The sequence below is a fragment of the Osmerus eperlanus genome, chromosome 6, assembly GCF_963692335.1.
Source record: "Osmerus eperlanus chromosome 6, fOsmEpe2.1, whole genome shotgun sequence".
Classification (NCBI taxonomy): domain Eukaryota; kingdom Metazoa; phylum Chordata; class Actinopteri; order Osmeriformes; family Osmeridae; genus Osmerus; species Osmerus eperlanus.
The window spans coordinates 22,019,966-22,041,060 of record NC_085023.1 but is presented as its reverse complement, the minus strand read 5'-3'; the positions used below and the strand labels follow the sequence as shown (position 1 = coordinate 22,041,060).

Sequence of the window (21,095 nt, the reverse complement as noted above, 5' to 3'; positions counted from 1 at the left end):
TGTGGTGAATGAAGCACCTGAGTGGTGCTGAGAAGTGATGCCCCAAATAGAGCCAGAATGTCGTAGTAGATCGAAATTGTTACATTTACACTTCATATCAGATTAAAATAATCACGAGTGAGATGATTCATAGCATTAGATCGTTATGCAGAACAGAATTCATTGTTCTCATTAGCTAAGGCTTATCATAACCTGTTCTGGTTATTAAAAGTGTTTTTTATATATATTTCCTTATTTCTTTGGTTATTAAAAGTCACGTTTCTAACTTCACCGGAATTTGTAGACAGGGCCGATGTTCCCCATGAAAATACGGATCACTGTCGTTTGCACACAGCCCAAGTAGATCCAGCCAAATTGACAACGCTGGCACAGTTGTTTGAATTAACTAGCAACAAAAAAATATACAGTGGATATTTGGTTTTCAGTAGAGATGCAATTAATTGTATCTTCATGAGTTACCGCGTTTACTGATAATCCAAGGGGATTTGCAGCAATATTGCTAATCAATCAATATGCAGTAATATCGCTAATCAATCAATTGTGAAAAGGTTTACTTGTGGCATATACCATGGCTGTCAACCAATCAATGTTCAAGGTCTGAACCACCTGATGTATAAATAGTGCATGTAGAACGTATAGTAGAAGTGCAGTTCTAACAGTATTTCATAAACAGTCTGCAGTTACTTGCCACATCTCAGACACTGAGTAAAAAAGACCACAGTGCAACAATAACAATTGACTGTCTTTCTCTCACTCCATTTCTCCCTCTGTAGTTGACGACCCTCCGCGGGGCGATCCTGGAGGACGCCGTGCCCTCCTCGGCCAGGCACGGCACAGCCCGTGGGCTGCCTCTGAAGGAGGTTCTGGAGTACGTGATCCCAGAGCTCAACATCTCCTGCCTGAGGCTGGCCCTCAACTCCCCCAAGGTCCCTGAACAGCTCCTCAAAGTGGACGAGCAGGGGGTGAGTCTCTAAGGGCTGGGGGGAGGGGCTTGAGGAGGGGGTGAGTCTCTAAGGGCTGGGGGGAGGGGCTTGAGGAGGGGGTGAGTCTCTAAGGGCTGGGGGGAGGTGCTTGAGGAGGGGATGAGTCTCTAAGGGCTGGGGGGAGGGGCTTGAGGAGGGGATGAGTCTCTAAGGGCTGGGGGGAGGGGCTTGAGGAGGGGATGAGTCTCTAAGGGCTGGGGGGAGGGGCTTGAGGAGGGTGTGAGTCTCTAAGGGCTGGGGGGAGGGGCTTGAGGAGGGTGTGAGTCTCTAAGGGCTGGGGGGAGGGGCTTGAGGAGGGGATGAGTCTCTAAGGGCTGGGGGGAGGGGCTTGAGGAGGGGATGAGTCTCTAAGGGCTGGGGGGAGGGGCTTGAGGAGGGTGTGAGTCTCTAAGGGCTGGGGGGAGGGGCTTGAGGAGGGGGTGAGTCTCTAAGGGCTGGGGGGAGGGGCTTGAGGAGGGGGTGAGTCTCTAAGGGCTGGGGGGAGGGGCTTGAGGAGGGTGTGAGTCTCTAAGGGCTGGGGGGAGGGGCTTGATGTATGGAGTCTAGGAGCTGAAGCTGGTGCCTGGTCAGGGTTTTCCGCAGCACTTTGCAGCTAAGGCGCCTGCCTAAGCAACACATGCCTGGTTCCCTGGTTCCCTGGTGGAGGCAGAGGACAGGCCAATATCACACTAAAGGTGAATCAATATGAATCCCACACTCACAGTGTCTGACATTGATTTCTCTGAAACGCTCTTTCTACTGAGGACATGCACACAAGCCCCTGAGTAATACGCTTCTGACAACTCACTTGGTCTGGCCAGGCAGCTGATTAGCTGTTCTGTAAGGATGGCTGGGGAGGCTGTCTGCATTATCTCTCTCTGAATGGACTCGTAGCTGCCTGAATCCTCCATATTTGCCGGTGCTGAAGAAAAGCCCCCCATTGTGAGATCTTAAGCCCTTTAATTTCTCTTTTAATGAACCAGACAAATGGACTGGGGAAGGAGGCTGTGATGTGTGCTCTCTGACTGTCAGAGGATCTCCTGTTTATTAGCGTAGTTGGGTTTGTTAGCAGGAGCCAGCCTGCTACTGACAGGAGTCTCATCATGGAACGTGTCCAGAACGTTCTCTAGAACAGTGGTTCTCAAAGTGGGGTCCCCAGACCCCTAGGGCTCCGCGAAATAATTTGCCAGAAATTATAACATTGGAAAATTGTGCTGTATCATTAAAAAGTGAAAAATACATTATAATTTCCAGATGGGGTATAATCTACAAATGGGGTAAAACAAGCATATTGTGTCCGGTTAAGAGCACAAAGGATATGCTGAATGGGTGTTACGACTACGGGGGGGGGGTCCTTGGAAAATGTTGACCCCTGTAAGGGGTCCCTGGCCCCAAAAAGTTTGAGAACCCCTGAGCTAGAAGTTGGAGAGAGTTTTCACACCTTTGTCTGTTCATGCGTTCTAATACAGTATCACAGTGCGTTCTAATACAGTATCACAGTGCGTTCTAATACAGTATCACAGTGCGTTCTAATACAGTATCACAGTGCGTTCTAATACAGTATCACAGAGTGTTCTAATACAGTATCACAGTGCGTTCTAATACAGTATCACAGTGCGTTCTAATACAGTATCACAGTGCGTTCTAATACAGTATCACAGTGCGTTCTAATACAGTATCACAGAGTGTTCTAATACAGTATCACAGTGCGTTCTAATACAGTATCACAGTGCGTTCTAATACAGTATCACAGAGCGTTCTAATACAGTATCACAGAGCGTTCTAATACAGTATCACAGTGCGTTCTAATACAGTATCACAGTTTGTTATAGAATTCATAGTAGTCATTCAGTTGTCTCTGATAGCATCTTGATAGTAACTAGAAGGAATTTAGCCTGTAGACAAAAACCTGCTGGTCGATATTGCACGTGGGTGTTGGTTCACTGTACTCTGCCTGGTGCTATAAACCTCCCACACATCTTGGAATGAGATCCAGACAGACAGACAGACACTGGGATATCAAACATAACCCCTGGTACAGCAGTGTGCATGTTAACCACTGAATAACAGACACCCACAAGAGAGAGCTACTGTAGGGGAGCTACTGTAGGAGAGCTACTGTAGGGGAGCTACTGTAGGGGAGCTACTGTAGGAGAGCTACTGTAGGGGAGCTACTGTAGGAGAGCTACTGTAGGAGAGCTACTGTAGGAGAGCTACTGTAGGGGAGCTACTGTAGGAGAGCTACTGTAGGAGAGCTACTGTAGGGGAGCTACTGTAGGAGAGCTACTGTAGGAGAGCTACTGTAGGGGAGGCCCTCAGACTCAGAATCCATCGCTTGGAGCTCCTGGATGAGAACCCTCCTGGAGTCCAGCCCGGGCGAGGCCTCTAGCGTCACACACTGGCAGAGCTCCTAAACAGCTGGAGTGGAGGCTGGGTTACATTAACAGTCAGTGTTTTTGCTTCTGTTTTCATCATTAATGCCTGGAGGTGCTGGAGAGGCCTGGCTTAATATGGATTTTGGCTGTTCCAGACTTTTCACGGGCCTCTGATGTGCTGGAGTACAGTTATGACATTCAGACCAGAAGCTTTAGATTAAAGCTCAGATCCAGTAAATCTGAGGGAGAATTATTCTGTCTGTTGAATGTAGCTGGGAGTCAGGTGGCTGAGCGGTGAGGGAATCGGGCTAGTAATCCGAAGGTTGCCAGTTCGATTCCCGGCCGTGCCAACTGACGTTGTGTCCTTGGGCAAGGCACTTCACCCTACTTGCCTCGGGGGAATGTCCCTGTACTTACTGTAAGTCGCTCTGGATAAGAGCGTCTGCTAAATGACTAAATGTAAATGTAAGCTGTGAGACACAGAAATGCCTGATCTTGCAGATGCAAATGTTGCAAAATGTTGATCATGCAGAAGTGCATAATCAACCAGGGAACAATATCACCCAGACCTAGAGTGTGTACGCTTGTGTGTGTGTGTGTGCTAGCAGGCTCCAGTGCCCCTTCAGGAGACAGGACAGGCTGTGTTGTTGAGTGAGCCAGCCAATCGCTGAGCCCCACTGGGCCCTAGCTTGGAGGGGTGGAGAGAGAATTTAGTCCCTGCAGCAGTGATCAGGCTCCCGGAGTAGTTTGAAATCACTACTCCACAGTCAGCTGACGTGCAGAGATGCTCTGGGAAAAGCACAAAGCAAGGGGCCAAGGTTGGAAGATTTAAATGACAGACGATAGCAATCCAAATACTATCATTATGAAGAGAAACTGTGAATGTAAATGTCATTCCATTGTTCCTTAACCAAATTCAGATAGTCACCAAAATGAAGATTGCTGTCATTAAATCCCTCAAATATCAGAAAGAACTTTCACGGTTGTGTCCCACTTTCGGTTCTACAGAGTAGAGGATGAAAGAGGAAGGGGACTGATCGACTTTCCTAAGTTTTTGTTCGGGTTGTATCATGTGAGCCCTCCTGGCCCCTCAGCCTGTGCATCTGGCTGGGCTGGACGTGGGGTTTGACATTTGGAAGTATTAGTGTACTGCCACGGCCTGCCCCGTCGACCCTGGCTGTGGTGTTCAGGTACAGACACAGTACTCACATGATTGGTCACATGACTGAACGGTTCCTGGCTCCAGCCATCCCTGGTGGAGCAGCTTCATGCTGAGAGATGACTGTTCAGGTCACCTCCAGATGATAGTGACTGTGTTCAGGTCACCTCCAGATGATAGTGACTGTGTTCAGGTCACCTCCAGATGATAGTGACTGTGTTCAGGTCGTTCCTCCAGATGATAGTGACTGTGTTCAGTTTGTTCCTCCAGCTCCTTCCTCAGCAGAATCTCAGTAAGTCTCCCTACCTCCTGGCTGCTCATGTGTCATGGTGGGAAAGTGTTTTCTCTGAAAATTGCCTTTTACTGTAAACACACAGCAGCTGCAGGGAGGGTAGGTGGTCCACTAGCTTGTTGTTCTGTCCTGAACAAACTAAGTTGTGATTTAACGCACACACTGTTATGCTGCCACGACTAAAACCTAGAATGGAATGAATGTTTCCCTTACCCATTGAGTGTATGTTTTGGAGGATTAGAACGTCAGTGAGGGAAGTTGACATGTGACCCTGATCTTCAGGACTCTCCCTGTCTCCTCCCCTGGTAGCAGGGAGAGAAAGTGTGATCCGCTCGTGGCGTGTGTGTAGGTACGGCATGTGTGCGTTAGTGTGAGAGATCAGCTTCACCTCAGAACAGACTACTTACTGTACTCTCTCTCTGTGTGTGTTTGTGGGTGTGTACTGTACTCTCTCGCTGTGTGTGTGCTCCCAGCTGAGTTTCCAGCACAAGGTGGGGGTTCTGTACTGCAGGGCGGGACAGAGCAGTGAGGAGGAGATGTACAACAACGAGAGTGGCGGCCCGGCGCTGGAGGAGTTCCTGGACCTGCTGGGACAGAGGGTCCGTCTCAAGGGCTTCACCAAGTACCGCGCCCAGCTGGACAACAAGAGTACGACACACACATACATGCTCTCACACACGCTCTCTCTCCCTCACACGCACACACACTGATTTCATCCTACAGACCCAGTGCATTGAGAGACATTCTTAACTTTTCCCTCAGTATTACTGATGATTTGTAAGCTTCTAAGCGATGAACATGAAAGTGCCCCCAGCCTGGTGTTGTGAGGTGTGTCCTGACCCTGCCTGTGCTCCTGTTCTCCAGCTGACTCAACAGGAACACACTCTCTCTACACCACCTACAAGGACTATGAGCTCATGTTCCATGTCTCCTCTCTGCTGCCCTACACCCCCAACAACAGGCAGCAGGTGAGTCCTACAGTCCTCCAGACACACACACACCACGCTGCCCTACACCCCCAACAACAGGCAGCAGGTGAGTCCTACAGTCCTCCAGACACACACACACCACACACACACTCACCACACACACACACACTCACCACACACACACACACACACACTCACCACACACACACACTCACCACACGCACACACTCACCACACGCACACACTCACCACACGCACACACTCACCACACGCACACACTCACCACACACACACTCACCACACACACACACACTCACCACACACACACTCACCACACACACACACACTCACCACACACACACACTCACCACACGCACACACTCACCACACGCACACACTCACACACACACACACTCACCACACACACACACACTCACCACACACACACTCACCACACACTCACCACACACACACACACTCACCACACACACTCACCACACACACACACTCACCACACGCACACACTCACCACACACACACACACTCACCACACACACACACTCACCACACACACACCACTCACCACACACACACACACACACACTCACCACAAACATACACTCACCACACACACACTCACCACACACACACACTCACCACACACACCACACACACACTCACCACACACACACACACTCACCACACACACACACACTCACCACACACACACACTCACCACACACACCACACACACACTCACCACACACACACACTCACCACACACACACACTCACCACACACACACACACACACACGCCACACACACACTCACCACACACACACACACTCACCACACGCACACACTCACCACACACACACACTCACCACACACACACACACACTCACCACACACACACCACACACACACTCACCACACACACACACACACACTCACCACAAACATACACTCACCACACACACACACTCACCACACACACACTCACCACACACACACACACACTCACCACACACACACACACTCACCACACACACACTCACCACACACACACACTCACCACACACACCCACTCACCACACACACACACACACACTCACCACACACACACACTCACCACACACGCACACACACTCACCACACACACACACACTCACCACACACGCACACACACACACTCACCACACACACACACTCACCACACGCGCACACATTCAGACAGGTCCAGGTGTCCACATATTCTGTGGGTTTTAAGGATTCGTCCAATCCAGGTTTCTGTCAATCTTTCCCGGAACCTCATTTTGTTTCCGTAATGACCCGGCAAAACCAGGGAGCGTTGCCGTGGCAACCGTGTCCTTGGCTGTCTCCCCTTTTCATCAGTGCGTCCCCAAGGCGACTCTGCCTGGTGTGGTATTAGACGGGGCTCCGTGTTGATCTAATGAGGAGGATTAATTGGATCCGGTGGCGGCCTGGCAGTAGATGGCCTGATGAAGACCTGGTTACAGAGCTCCACTAGCCCAGCCACTAGCCCGGCCACTAGCCCAGTCACTAGCCCGGCCACTAGCCCAGTCACTAGCTCGGCCACTAGCCCAGTCACTAGCCCAGTCACTAGCCCGGCCACTAGCCCAGTCACTAGCCCAGTCACTAGCCCGGCCACTAGCCCGGCCACTAGCCCAGTCACTAACCCATTCACTAGCCCAGCCACTAGCCCAGTCACTAGCCCAGTCACTAGCCCGGCCACTAGCCCGGCCACTAGCCCAGTCACTAGCCCAGTCACTAGCCCGGCCACTAGCCCAGTCACTAGCCCAGTCACTAGCCCGGCCAGTAGCCCGGCCACTAGCCCAGTCACTAACCCAGCCACTAGCCCAGCCACTAGCCCAGTCACTAGCCCAGCCACTAGCCCAGCCACTAGCCCGGCCACTAGCCCGGTCACTAGCCCAGCCACTAGCCCGGCCACTAGCCCGGCCACTAGCCCGGTCACTAGCCCAGCCACTAGCCCGGCCACTAGCCCGGCCACTAGCCCAGTCACTAGCCCAGTCACTAGCCCGGCCACTAGCCCGGCCACTAGCCCAGTCACTAACCCAGTCACTAGCCCAGCCACTAGCCCAGCCACTAGCCCAGCCACTAGCCCGGCCACTAGCCCTGTCACCAGCCCTGTCACCAGCCCAGCCACTAGCCCGGTCACTAGCCCGGCCACTAGCCCAGCCACTAGCCCGGCCACTAGCCCGGCCACTAGCCCAGTCACTAACCCAGTCACTAGCCCAGCCACTAGCCCAGCCACTAGCCCAGCCACTAGCCCGGCCACTAGCCCTGTCACCAGCCCTGTCACCAGCCCAGCCACTAGCCCGGTCACTAGCCCGGCCACTAGCCCAGCCACTAGCCCGGCCACTAGCCCGGCCACTAGCCCAGTCACTAGCCCAGTCACTAGCCCGGCCACTAGCCCGGCCACTAGCCCAGTCACTAGCCCAGTCACTAGCCCGGCCACTAGCCCGGCCACTAGCCCAGTCACTAACCCAGTCACTAGCCCAGCCACTAGCCCGGCCACTAGCCCGGCCACTAGCCCAGTCACTAGCCCGGCCACTAGCCCGGCCACTAGCCCAGCCACTAGCCCGGCCACTAGCCCGGCCACTAGCCCAGTCACTAGCCCAGCCACTAGCCCGGCCACTAGCCCGGTCACTAGCCCAGCCACTAGCCCGGCCACTAGCCCGGCCACTAGCCCGGTCACTAGCCCAGCCACTAGCCCGGCCACTAGCCCAGCCACTAGCCCAGCCACTAGCCCAGCCATTAGCCCGGCCACTAGCCCAGCCACTAGCCCAGCCATTAGCCCGGCCACTAGTCCAGCCACTACCCCAGTCAGCAGCCCAGCCTAGACACCAGAGAGAGAGAGGGAGAGAGGGGGGGGGGAAAGGGGGAGAGTCCCAGGTTGTCACCCTCAGTGGTCTGGATTACCAGTCTTTGTTTATTACTCCTTCAATTTCATTTGAGTGTTTAGGATTAGCATCTAATCCCTGGTGCTAATCTTTCCGCCGGCCTGAGAAGAGCTCACCCTCTCCTCCCTTTCACCCCCCCACCCATGTGCCCCTTTGGCTGCTCTCCATGGCAACCACCCTCCACAGGCTGCCTGCCCGTGCCAAATCCTGAAGTGTAAAAACTAAATAGATTTAGCAGGATGAAGTTTAGGTTACAGTGTGTCTGGTACAGTATCTCTGAGTTGTTTTATATTGATTTTCCGTAACATCTGGTCATGATGTGTCTTTCTCCTGCTGCCAAGAGTCTTTCAGTCTCAGCTGGACGCGCCCAAATGACTGGATGAACTTCAGTGACTTAATAGAACTGAACAACGGCAGCTCTGAATGATCTGCTGTGCTGCTCACAGGGCTGGAATGTAAGCCAGTGACCATTCATTTAAGTTCTGAGCTGTTCTGGTGGAAGAGATGCTGGGGTCCACTGCTCTATTGGCATCCTCTCTCTCAAGATGGAGGTTGTACTGTCAGACCCTCACTTCACCTACAACAGGAAATGCTCTTTCGCCATTTTCTCTACGACCACCACAAATCCATTTCCTTTTTTTCAGTTTTCTTTTTTTCCCTCTGCGTTCTTCAGCTCCTGAGGAAGAGACACATCGGCAACGACATCGTGACCATCGTGTTCCAGGAGCCGGGCTCGCTCCCCTTCACCCCCCAGAACATACGCTCACACTTCCAGCACGTGTTCGTCCTCGTCAAGGTGCACAACCCCTGCACAGAGAACGTCTGCTACAGGTAGGTGGAGAGGCTTCCCCGTCACAGCACACCTGGCCGTCTGAAAGCTGTTCCTGCTCTGCTGGGGAGGTGTGGGGCGGAGGGGGAAGAGGGGGGGGGGGGGGAAGAGGGGGGGGGGGAAGAGGGGGGGGGGGGGAAGAGGGGGGGGGGGGGCGAAGAGGGGGGCGGGGGGGGGAAGAGGGGGGGGGGGCTCAAAGACCATCTGAAATTGATGGCATCGATTCAAGCCGCCAGTTATTGTAAGTAGCAAGGAATGAGAGAACTCTTGAAGTGAAGTAATTCCTACAAGACGTTTTAGAGGAACTTGTTTACCTTGGATGTCTTCACATAAATATGTCTGATCTTAAACATCTCCACTTGAGGTTGAGAGCAGCTTCATTTGAAGAGGTGATAAAGGTTTTGCCTTCTCTTTATCCGGTTGCTTTTAATTTAACAAGCTGACGAGGAAACGTTTTTTTCCACAACCTTTCTTAGAAAATATGTTTTCAACCATAACAAAAAAGAAAACATTTACTTTTTCCATAAATATATATATATTTTTAAGTCTTCCTTTTGAGCCTCTCCTCCCCCATACCCCCCCCAAAAAATCTACCTTTCTTAACTATTTAGGAAAATATTTGTTCTATACTCCTAATTACTACTTCCTGCTGCTGACTTCCTGTTCCTCCCCAGCGTGGCCGTGTCGCGGTCTAAAGACGTGCCCCCCTTCGGCCCCCCCCTCCCCAAGGGAGTGACCTTCCCCAAGTCGGCTGTGTTCCGGGACTTCCTGCTGGCCAAGGTCATCAACGGAGAGAACGCCGCCCACAAGTCGGAGAAGTTCCGCGCCATGGCGACGCGCACGCGGCAGGAGTACCTGAGGGACCTGGCGGAGAACTTTGTGAGCACGGCCACCATCGACTCTGCGGTGAAGTTCAGCTTCATAACGCTGGGAGCCAAGAAGAAAGAGAAGACCCGTCCCAGGAGGAACGCTCACCTGCTCAGCGTGGGCGCCGTCACCTGGAGCGTCAGCGCACGCGACTTCGGCCAGTCGGCCGACGTGGACTGCCTGCTGGGCGTCTCCAACGAGTTCATCGTCCTGATCGAGGAGGAATCCAGGAACGTGGTGTTCAACTGCTCCTGCCGCGACGTGATTGGCTGGACCTCGGGGATCATGAGCATTAAGATCTTCTACGAGCGTGGGGAGTGTGTCCTGCTGGCAGCCCACGACAGCTGTGGAGACGACGTCAGAGAGATGGTCCAGAGGCTGGAGGTAAGTCCATCTGGACCCTCTCACTGCTGGCAGCACAGTTTAGCACTTAGACGCTTCAGAACAGCAGAATCAGACTCTCAATCCAAACTCTAGACAGCCACAAGACAGGAATTCCTGACTACTCATTAAAAGGGTTGTGTCAGATTAGAAAATACTTCACATACTTGTACGTTAGACTGGTGTTTTCTTGGGTTGGCCTGCTTATCTGACACGGGGTACAGCAGGCCTCCTACCTCCTCCATTCAGAGCAGTAAACCTGCTGCTGTTGGGTTAGCCTATCAGAAGAAAGCATCTCCCTCTCTGTGGCAAATCGGCTGTGGGTCTTGGCTCTGTTTCAGAACTGCACTTTGCCTCTGATGAATAGAGAGTAAATGATTCCTTCCACCTGCTCTCTGCATGTATCCAGACTGTCACTTATGTAATCCTCCAGGTCATGCTCTCTGATAAGGTTATAATTCTGTAAATACTCACACTTTTTTGTGGAAAATCTAGAACAGCATGATGAAAGAAAAAAACGCCTCTGTCTGGCATGTCCTCATGCTTCAGTGTTCTGAGAATAAGCTCTGGAGCCTTTTGGTCTCCTGGAATATTGGTATCTGCGTCTACCCCTCTGTTGCCCTCCTGGTTGTAAAGGAGGTCAGCTGTCTGTGAGGACACGTGTCTATGAGAGGGTACTGCTGACGTCAGGAACAACACCCTGACACCGTGCATCATCAGCTGTGAGAGGAGGAGCTTCTGCCTTAGTTACCCTGACAGAGGTTCATGTCCTGAAAGGACGTTCTAGTGAGGGAGAAGGGAGGCTTCTCTCCTTGTGCTCATGTGGGGGGAGGATGTTGTGACCTTCTCTGCCCCTCTGGCTGTCCTGCTCTCTCGCCTCGATCATGTTCCCTCTGGGCCTGATCTGCCTCCAGTCTCCTTGACACACTAGAGACCCCTAGAGACCTCCAGACCAGAGCCCTGCCCGTCATCCCTGCCCTGTTCACAGACGTCCTCTCCTGAAAAGCTTCTTCACCTGGTCGCGCTGAAGAGAGACACCCTCCTCGTTTACAGTGTCCTCACCCGGCACCCGGAGGACACAGCAGGATACATTAGCATGTATGATGAGCCAGGGAATATCACTCTCTCATTAGCTGTGTTAATCTGCTCTCACCGTAATGACCACTCACCCACGCATTCAGGTTTTCGAGGCAAATTAATGTGAAGTTTAAAATCCATTGAGTTGATTGGAGAGGGGTCAGCGTGAGTTAATGTGAACCAGCGGAGACGAGAGAGAAGACCGCTAAAGCCCAGAGAGGCCCTCTGATCAGGCCCTCTTATCAGGCCCTGCTCCCCTGGAGGGCTGCTCCCCTGGAGGGCTGCTCCCCTGGAGGGCTGCTCCCCTGGAGGCCTGCTCCCCTGGAGGGCTACTCCCCTGGAGGGCTGCTCCCCTGGAGGGCTGCTCCCCTGGAGGGCTGCTCCCCTGGAGGGCTGCTCCCCTGGAGGGCTGCTCCCCTGGAGGGCTACTCCTCTGGAGGGCTGCTCCCCTGGAGGGCTGCTCCCCTGGAGGGCTGCTCCCCTGGAGGGCTACTCCCCTGGAGGGCTGCTCCCCTGGAGGGCTGCTCCCCTGGAGGGCTGCTCCCCTGGAGGGCTGCTCCCCTGGAGGGCTACTCCTCTGGAGGGCTGCTCCCCTGGAGGGCTGCTCCCCTGGAGGGCTGCTCCCCTGGAGGGCTGCTCCCCTGGAGGGCTGCTCACCTGGGGGGCTGCTCACCTGGGGGGCTGCTCACCTGGGGGGCTGCTCACCTGGGGGGCTGCTCCCCTGGAGGGCTGCTCCCCTGGAGGGATGCTCCCCTGGAGGGCTGCTCCCCTGGGGGGCTGCTCACCTGGAGGGCTGCTCCCCTGGAGGGCTGCTCCCCTGGGGGGCTGCTCACCTGGGGGGCTACTCCCCTGGAGGGCTGCTCCTCTGCAGGGCTGCTCCCCTGGGGGGCTGCTCACCTGGGGGGCTGCTCACCTGGGGGGCTACTCCCCTGGGGGGCTGCTCCCCTGGAGGGCTGCTCCCCTGGAGGGCTGCTCCCCTGGAGGGCTGCTCCCCTGGAGGGCTGCTCACCTGGGGGGCTGCTCACCTGGGGGGCTGCTCACCTGGGGGGCTGCTCCCCTGGAGGGCTGCTCCCCTGGAGGGATGCTCCCCTGGAGGGCTGCTCCCCTGGGGGGCTGCTCACCTGGAGGGCTGCTCCCCTGGAGGGCTGCTCCCCTGGGGGGCTGCTCACCTGGGGGGCTACTCCCCTGGAGGGCTGCTCCTCTGCAGGGCTGCTCCCCTGGGGGGCTGCTCACCTGGGGGGCTGCTCACCTGGGGGGCTACTCCCCTGGGGGGCTGCTCACCTGGGGGGCTACTCCCCTGGGGGGCTACTCCCCTGGGGGTCTTGTTCAGTTTGTTTTATGTCTGTCTCAGCTCAAAAACCCTAGATTCTCCTTTTCCAGGACTGTAGGAGCACTGCAGAGGCACGTAGACAACGCTGGTCTGAAGGCTGCTGGAGGAGCTGTCTGTGTCTAGCAGGGTTAGCTGCTGGAGGAGCTGTCTGTGTCTAGCAGGGTTAGCTACTTGACCACTGCAGGTCCCTCTGAAGGTGTGGTCTTCATGTTCATGGTTGAGGATGGTTGTTGTCAGGTTGTGATGGTCTTGGTTGGACCTGGTCTCCACCATGGCCAGGCAGTCGAAACTACGTGGAGAGGAAATAGACATGACACCATCCTTCAGGGTTCTGTGTAGGACGTCATGAAGTCAGCTCTATTATGATAATGAATTCAGCCCTCAAATCCTTCATGTGGGATAATGAGTGTCCTATCAGAATTATCCTCCACAGATTCAGGACGCTGTGAAGGGAACAAAGGAACATTAATCTTCTGGGTGGGTCGAATCAAGTGCCCCCTGTGAGGGCATTTATAGACCCATTATTTAATGAGTTTCCTTCGAATGACTGTTTGATTCATCTCGTATTGCCGTGCTCTGTAGCACACTGAAGGGGTAAAACCCAAACCAGTTATCTGCAACCCCTGACCCATAGAACTATTTCAATTTCGGCCAGTCCTCGATGCGCCATCCAGAGTAATTGTTTTTCTAGCAGGTCATCTCACCTGAGAGCTGCTGCAGCCTCTCAGGTTGGTAAACCCTGGAGCAGATTGCTACCTGGGGCAGGAGGGGTCTTTTAATCTAAAGCACCGTTCAGGGGATTAACTTGTTGTCCCACAAAACATTTTAGTGCTGATTCTTTTCTCTTTTTTTTGCCGACAATGTCAGCAAACACGCAGTTCCATTTCAGACATCTGCAGGACTGAGCGGTAGGTATCAGGCCAGGCTGTGTAGGGGGACAGGCTGTGTAGGGGGACAGGCTGTGTAACGGGCCAGGCTGTGTTTACAGCTGCTCAGTTGTCCATCTCATCACGTGTGTGGCTGAGTGTGTTCTGCTAAAGGGCTTATAGAGCTCAGCCTGGCAGTGAGTAAATGACCCCCCCACCTCCCCTGTCACTGCCAGGTCTGCCCCACTACGGCAGCTCTGCCCTGGGATCAGCTTCCAGGAAACAGCCTGGTCCAGCTGGGACTCCCATCATCCCACACCATGGCCTCTCATGTGGAGTTGGGTTCTAGTTGTGTCAGGGTCCAGTTCCGTGTTGACAGGCGGTGTGTGTGTGTGTGTGTTTGAGCTTGCGTGCGTGTGTGCGAGTGAGTGTGTGTTAGGCCCACTAACCCTAGCATTTCCTCAGGAGCCAGTGGGTTGTGTGAGATGTCTTGACTCTCTGTCCGGGCTGCGGCTGTGTTGCAGCTGTGTTCTGACTGTGTTCTGACTGTGTTCTGACTGTGTTCTGACTGACTGTTCTGACTGTGTTCTGACTGTGTTCTGACTGACTGTGTTGTGACTGTTGTGGCTGCGTCGTGGCTGGCTGGTTAAGAGCTCTCACTGGATAAAGGACTGTAGAGGACAGCTAAGCTTCTCACTGGAAACAAGCCAGCCCGCCAACCAACACCAGCTTCAACTTTTGAGTTTGGCTAATACTGCTTATAACTGGCTTGTCAAAATGTCTCTACTAAGTGTCTTAGTGTCTGTGTTAAGTCCCTGAACCACACACGCAGCGCCTGACCTGTTGACCTCTGAGCTGCCAGTGTCATCAGCAGTAGAAGTATGTTTGTTTCATCATGAGCATCTCCTCTCTGTGATCCCGCCCCTCGCATCTCCTCTCTCTGATCCCGCCCCTCGCATCTCCTCTCTCTGATCCCGCCCCTCGCATCTCCTCTCTCTGATCCCGCCCCTCGCTTCTCCTCTCTCTGATCCCGCCCCTCGCATCTCCTCTCTCTGATCCCGCCCCTCGCATCTCCTCTGTCCTCCTGTGTCTGTGAGCCGTACGAGGCTGTCTGTGAGCCGTACGAGGCTGTGTCTGTTAGCCGTACGAGGCTGTGTCTGTGAGCCGTACGAGGCTGTGTCTGTTAGCCGTACGAGGCTGTGTCTGTGAGCCGTACGAGGCTGTGTCTGTTAGCCGTACGAGGCTGTGTCTGTTAGCCGTACGAGGCTGTGTCTGTGAGCCGTACGAGGCTGTGTCTGTGAGCCGTACGAGGCTGTGTCTGTGAGCCTTACGAGGCTGTGTCTGTGAGCCGTACGAGGCTGTGTCTGTGAGCCGTACGAGGCTGTGTCTGTTAGCCGTACGAGGCTGTGTCTGTGAGCCGTACGAAGCTGTGTCTGTTAGCCATACGAGGCTGTGTCTGTTAGCCATACGAGGCTGTGTCTGTTAGCCATACGAGGCTGTGTCTGTGAGCCCCTGATGTCTTCCTTAGATTAACAACACAAACACACCCAGGCCGGTTCTTTGTCTGTGCACACAGCCTGAGGCTCGTTCCTGCTTTCTGTGGGTGTGTGTGTGTGTGTGGATAGGTGTGTGTGTGGGGGGGGGGGGGGCGGGGGCGGGGGCAGATGGGTGGACTGTTTGTTTGTTTGCATTCAGATGCCTCTGTTGCATTCTATTGTGCTCTCTCTCTTTTTCTGTCTCTCATGTGTCATGTCTGTGTTCCTCCAGATAGTGACCCGTGGCTGTGAGACGTCAGAGATGACCCTGCGGAGGAACGCTCTGGGCCAGCTGGGGTTCCACGTCAACTTTGAGGGCGTGGTGGCAGATGTGGAGCCGTTCGGCTTCGCCTGGAAGGCGGGGCTTCGCCAGGGCAGCCGGCTGGTGGAGATCTGCAAGGTCGCCGTGGCGACCCTCACCCACGAGCAGATGATCGACCTCCTGAGGACGTCCGTCAGCGTGAAGGTGGTCATCATCCAGCCACACCAGGACGGCGCCCCCCGCAGGTAGCTGCTGGAACTGAACCTACACACACACACACATTCCCTGACTAGCACGATGATCTTTCGGTGATCACCAAGTCACGGCACATCTGAAATGAGGTCATCAGTAAATCCTAGACAGTATGCTAATTAGATCCCCTGCTGGGTAGGTAATCCTGCATGCAGACCTCAGGTGTTCCTCTGCTTGCTCATACAGTATCACATGTAGGCGTAATGATTGTGTGAATGGATGTACTTGTTATGGTAGGAGCTGAAGATGCCATTAGAGATGCAAACAGGAGCAGAAAGAACATTTTCAGTCTTTCTCCTGGAACTGTACCAAATGTGCCTCTGTGCTGTATGGAAAGCGATTTGCATAGAAAAACGCTAAGATGTGAATTTTCCTGGAGTTAATGTACTCTGAAGCTGCAAACAAGGTGATTACTCTGAAGGGAGAGAACAGGGATTCTTGTTTCTGTGCTCTAACAATGGACGGAAGGAACCAGAGTTAAGATGAATGAGTGAACCACAGTTCAGATGAATGAGTGAACCAAAGAGGAGTCCAGGCAGCCAGACAGATCCAGCCTGCTGAAGGGACAGTGTTGTAACGAGGAGAGCGTCTTGATGACAGAACAGCTGCCGTCTCTCGTCTGAGAGCTGGCAAACCTTTCTTTTCTGCCTTCTCTTTGTCGTCTCAGTCTAGGTTTCTGGGTAGGACAGTCTGCCTCCGCACAGACCCAGAAAGGTGTGTGTGTGTGTGTCCTGTGAAGGTGTGTGTGTGAGTGTGTGTGTGTGTGTAGCGGCTCTCATCCATGATCTATGTTCCACCGTGTGGCCTGGCAGAGTCAGTCTGAGAGTCAGTCTGAGAGTCAGTCTGAGAGTCAGTCTGAGAGTCAGTCTTCAGAGGCTGGACAACATCCTCTGTGTGATTCCAGCACGGCTCTGCCAGAACCCTGCTGTAATCCTCTTAGCAGGATCTGGGATGATACATCATGATACAATCATAATCTGAGTTATGATTGTCTGAGTTCAAAGAGGCAGGAAGCAGTCCAAACAAACAAGGTCCTGTAGCAGCCATCAGTCATCAGGGTGTGTCTCTGTCAGTCCTGGCTGTGTGTCCACCAGACTCAGGTCTGGAACAGAAGGGTCTGTCCTGTTTAGAGCAACTGTGTACTTCTGCCTCTGACCGCCTGATCTGGGCTAAGCTGATTTTGATTGTCATGGAAAGATGCTTATATAAGTGGGCCGGACTGTATTGCTCTTGACACAGAGTATACATTAAGTCATTCCATACTCTAACAGTGGCCTATATAATGCACATCATGGCCAGAGCGTGACCCATCTACAGTAGTAAATCTCGCCAGCAGATGGTCGCTGCAGATTAGAGGAGAGTTTCCAGTGCAGCCTTGCGGAGGTGCTGAGGTCCCTGGCTGCTCAAGTCTGAGAGGAGAACCACGAGGAACAGCCGTCCTCCTGTCTTCTCAGAGCCACACCAGCGCCAGTCTCCCAGACACTCCTGAACGACCACCACAGATCCAGGGTCCCTTTCCCACCAGGGGGGTCAGAGGTCACAGTAAGAATCTCGAGGGCCCTCAGGCCCCCCTCCCCCACCGCTCTTCTGAGCAGCTAAAGTGTCGCAGATGACAATGGGCGCTACAGTTTCTCCTCTATTATCTCAAGGGAAAGGAATTCAGCACTCCAACAGAGAGATGTGAGACAGAGAGGAGACTGGATCTGTAGGAGCCTCGGACAGGGACGCTGGCTCCTCACTGCCCCCCAGGACTAGCACCTCCCTCAGGGGCTCCGAGGGGGACACCTCACCCCTCCTCACCCTTCCTCACCCCTCCTCACCCGTTACAAGTGGCTCTCTTCATAAGCAAGACTGGGGCGTGTGGAGCCCTCGGGTGTCATGATATGTGTGTCTACGTGCTCACTCTGAGACTACATCTCTCTCCTCACTGAAACTACATCTCTTTTCTCACGCAGATCCCCACGGGATCTCTCTTCTTTATTTATCTCCTGAAAGTTGACCGAGCCTTTTTAAGGTTTAGCTGTGCTGCGTCTCCAGGCCTGTAAAATACAACTCTAATATTAGCCTAACCTAGAAATGTGGTTATTTACTCTGGAGGCAGGATGTGGTTGTGTCTCTGCAGTTCCAGTCTGTTCCCTCATGACTGTGGAGGTCTGAACAAGCTCGCTACGGATCTGACTAATGATTGAGCAAAGAGAAACAGTAAGAAGCCGCTTCAGGTTGTGAGGGCAACACACAGGGCTCTCTAATGTGTATGAAAAAAAAAATCATAAGTTTGCGGTTCTGCAAAGGAAGATGGAGGACATGGAGACCTTCCTGAAGGGTGGACGTGAAAATTGAGTTGCGGCTACTTGTCAAAACAACTACCCCAATCTTATCCACTTTCGGCCCCGTAACCAGCACAGGCTTTGGCCTAGGCCGTCGCTGGAAAACAACTCCCCTGGAGTTGCTTGCTCCTCCCTTCCCCCCCCCCCCCCACCGACATCTGTGGTTTGGTCTCTGCCCGGGTCATGACCAAGGATGTCTCCTTGCCAACACAATCTGCATAGGGAGAATCGGACTGATTGTGGCCTAGGTCGAGGGCGCCAACCCAGACCTACTCACACATTAACTTTCACCTACTACAGATATCACCACCCCCCCACCCCCATCCAACGCCTTCGCCTGCTTGTTTCCCCAGGGTGGCTGGCGGGTCTGTGTCCAGCGCCTACCATGGCTGCAGGTCCAGATGCTGCTTGTCTACCCCCTCCCCACTCCCCGTTGCAAGTCACGTGTTTTTGTAAATGTTGTTGTGCTTATGTGCTGAGGTTTTTTCCTGTTCCCACACTGTACTCCTCTAGGAGCATTGTCTGGGGTTGCCTTTTTCTCTCCTCCGCTCTCCTCATGTTATGCTGTAACTTTCTAGTTGGCGCCGACAATGGCTGCCTAGGTAGGCTCTCCTGCCAAAGTAAATTCCTTGTCTGTGCAAACTTTCATGGCGAATAAACACCAATTCTGATTCAGATTCTGATGTTGTGTAGGAAAAACACAGGATTAGGTGTGTTTTCGTGGTGTGTTTCTTTCTCCTTGTGTGTGCTGCACGGTGACAGATTGAGAAGGGCAGTGGTGACCTTTCCTGTGACGTGGTGTCAGCTTTCTCATCCTCCATCTTCATCCTGTCTGAGGATCCTCTGCCATCGACATGCCAACACCTAGTGAGAGTGCGACATTCGACCAGGAAACTGTGAGAAGATCCCACCATACAGTGCTGCAGTTAATCCCACAATTCCTTGCTGCACGCTTTTAAACGTGCCTCCTCTGCTGAGAGCAGCGTGGGTCTGGTGGTGTGTGAACAAGGCCCTCTCCTACAGGGGGTTATTTAAGAGTGTTATCATAAAGCATGCGAGGCTTCATCTTGAGCTGGGAGAGAGGGCCTGCTGTAGGTCTTGGCAGAGCAGCAGAAGGGAAGCGTGTGTAAATCGTCTCTGGTTCCTGTCCGCCCTGTGCTGCTCGAGCCCTGCCTGGGCTGGCTGGCAGGGTGGCTGGGGGGTGCTAATCCTGAACCAGGGACAAGCCTGGCTGACCAAACAGGCCTGGTCCTGGCCTGATGATCAGGTGACCAGGTAGGAGTTTGTGCACTTCCTTGGGGAAGTAAAACGGATCTTGAGCGTTTTTAGGAAGGAGTCTTCCTCACAGTGGAAGATGAAGATGGTAGAAGGTGCAGCAGTGATCCTGAGGGGGAGGTGGTGTCTCGGGACCCTCCTGCACTCAGCATGGGGACAGCTTGAGGGACGCACAGTTCATCTGCGTAATGACTCAGTTCATCTGCGTAATGACTCAGTTCATCTGCGTAATGACTCAGTTCTTCTGCGTAATGACTCAGTTCTTCTGCGTAATGACTCAGTTCATCTGCGTAATGACTCAGTTCATCTGCGTAATGACTCAGTTCATCTGCGTAATGACTCAGTTCATCTGCGTAATGACTCAGTTCATCTGCGTAATGACTCAGTTCATCTGCGTAATGACTCAGTTCATCTGCGTAATGACTCAGTTCATCTGCGTAATGACTCAGTTCATCTGCGTAATGACTCAGTTCATCTGCGTAATGACTCAGTTCTCCCGCCTGTTGAAAAGGTCATTAACCGAAACCTCTGTTTAACACTCTCGCTAACAGCTTCACCCTGTGTCACGTCTTGTTACCCAGACGACAGGACGAGGTTCTGATGAACTGTGTTTGAAAAGTGGTGGAGAGAGAGACGGGTTGCTTGGATGGAAATGCTGATGAATGATGGTTCAGGGTTCAGCTCCAGATGATCTGATGCGCTTGGCTTGGCTGTCACAGGATCCAGACAGGTTCTCCTGGAGAAGATCTAATGTTGCTTTATTATTCACCGTAATCTCATGTTCGTCCATGCATGCTCAACATACATCTAGTATTAATAACCAGCCTTTTAGATATAGTGCAGATAGAATTGACAGTCGTCCATAGGAGATCAACTTGACCTTGACACAGAACAGATGTGACAGGGGGGAGGGAGGGGGATGGTGGGTGTAGGAGGAGCAGGATGCTGATTGGTTCCTGTCGCACACTGTCACAATCCCATTGGACCCCAGCTGTACACAGCCGAGCCAGCGATGTCCTAGATTGATGAAAGGGTCTTTCTGAGAGGGATTAGGACCCCCCCATGCACACACACACCGCAGCCAATCAGTGGGCCAACCCTCTCCAGCCCTACTGTATACACACCCCACAGTATGTATACAGCAGGCCCATCTTCCCAGTGGGTCCTGGAAGATGGAGGGGGGAGGGAGGGCAGTTTGGGGTTTTGCTTGTGGTGGTTCTGGAGAGGGAGCGGAACACCCAGGCTGTTCAACAACCCTCCCCTCCGCCCTCCTCACCTCCGCCCTCCTCACCCCCTCCCTCCTCACCTCCTCCCTCCTCACCTCCTCACCTCCTCCCTCCCCTCCTCACCTCCTCACCTCCTCCCTCCTCCGTCCCCTCCTCCCTCCTCACCTCCTCCCCTCCTTCCTCCTCACCTCCCCCCTCCTCCCCT

The 21,095-nt window shown here is 53.4% G+C and overlaps 1 protein-coding gene across 4 annotated transcripts in view; it reads left to right on the top strand.

Moving 5' to 3' along the window:
* Window positions 1-21,095, top strand: part of LOC134022682 (signal-induced proliferation-associated 1-like protein 2) — a 71,281-nt gene that overhangs the window by 34,024 nt on the left and 16,162 nt on the right. For all 4 annotated transcript variants that reach the window (XM_062464408.1, XM_062464411.1, XM_062464410.1 and 1 more), the window contains exons 4-9: window positions 774-962; window positions 5,262-5,436; window positions 5,653-5,756; window positions 9,337-9,494; window positions 10,167-10,743; window positions 15,781-16,055. In XM_062464408.1, coding sequence (XP_062320392.1) covers window positions 774-962; window positions 5,262-5,436; window positions 5,653-5,756; window positions 9,337-9,494; window positions 10,167-10,743; window positions 15,781-16,055 — 1,478 coding nt within the window. The remainder of the gene's footprint in view (window positions 1-773; window positions 963-5,261; window positions 5,437-5,652; window positions 5,757-9,336; window positions 9,495-10,166; window positions 10,744-15,780; window positions 16,056-21,095) is intronic.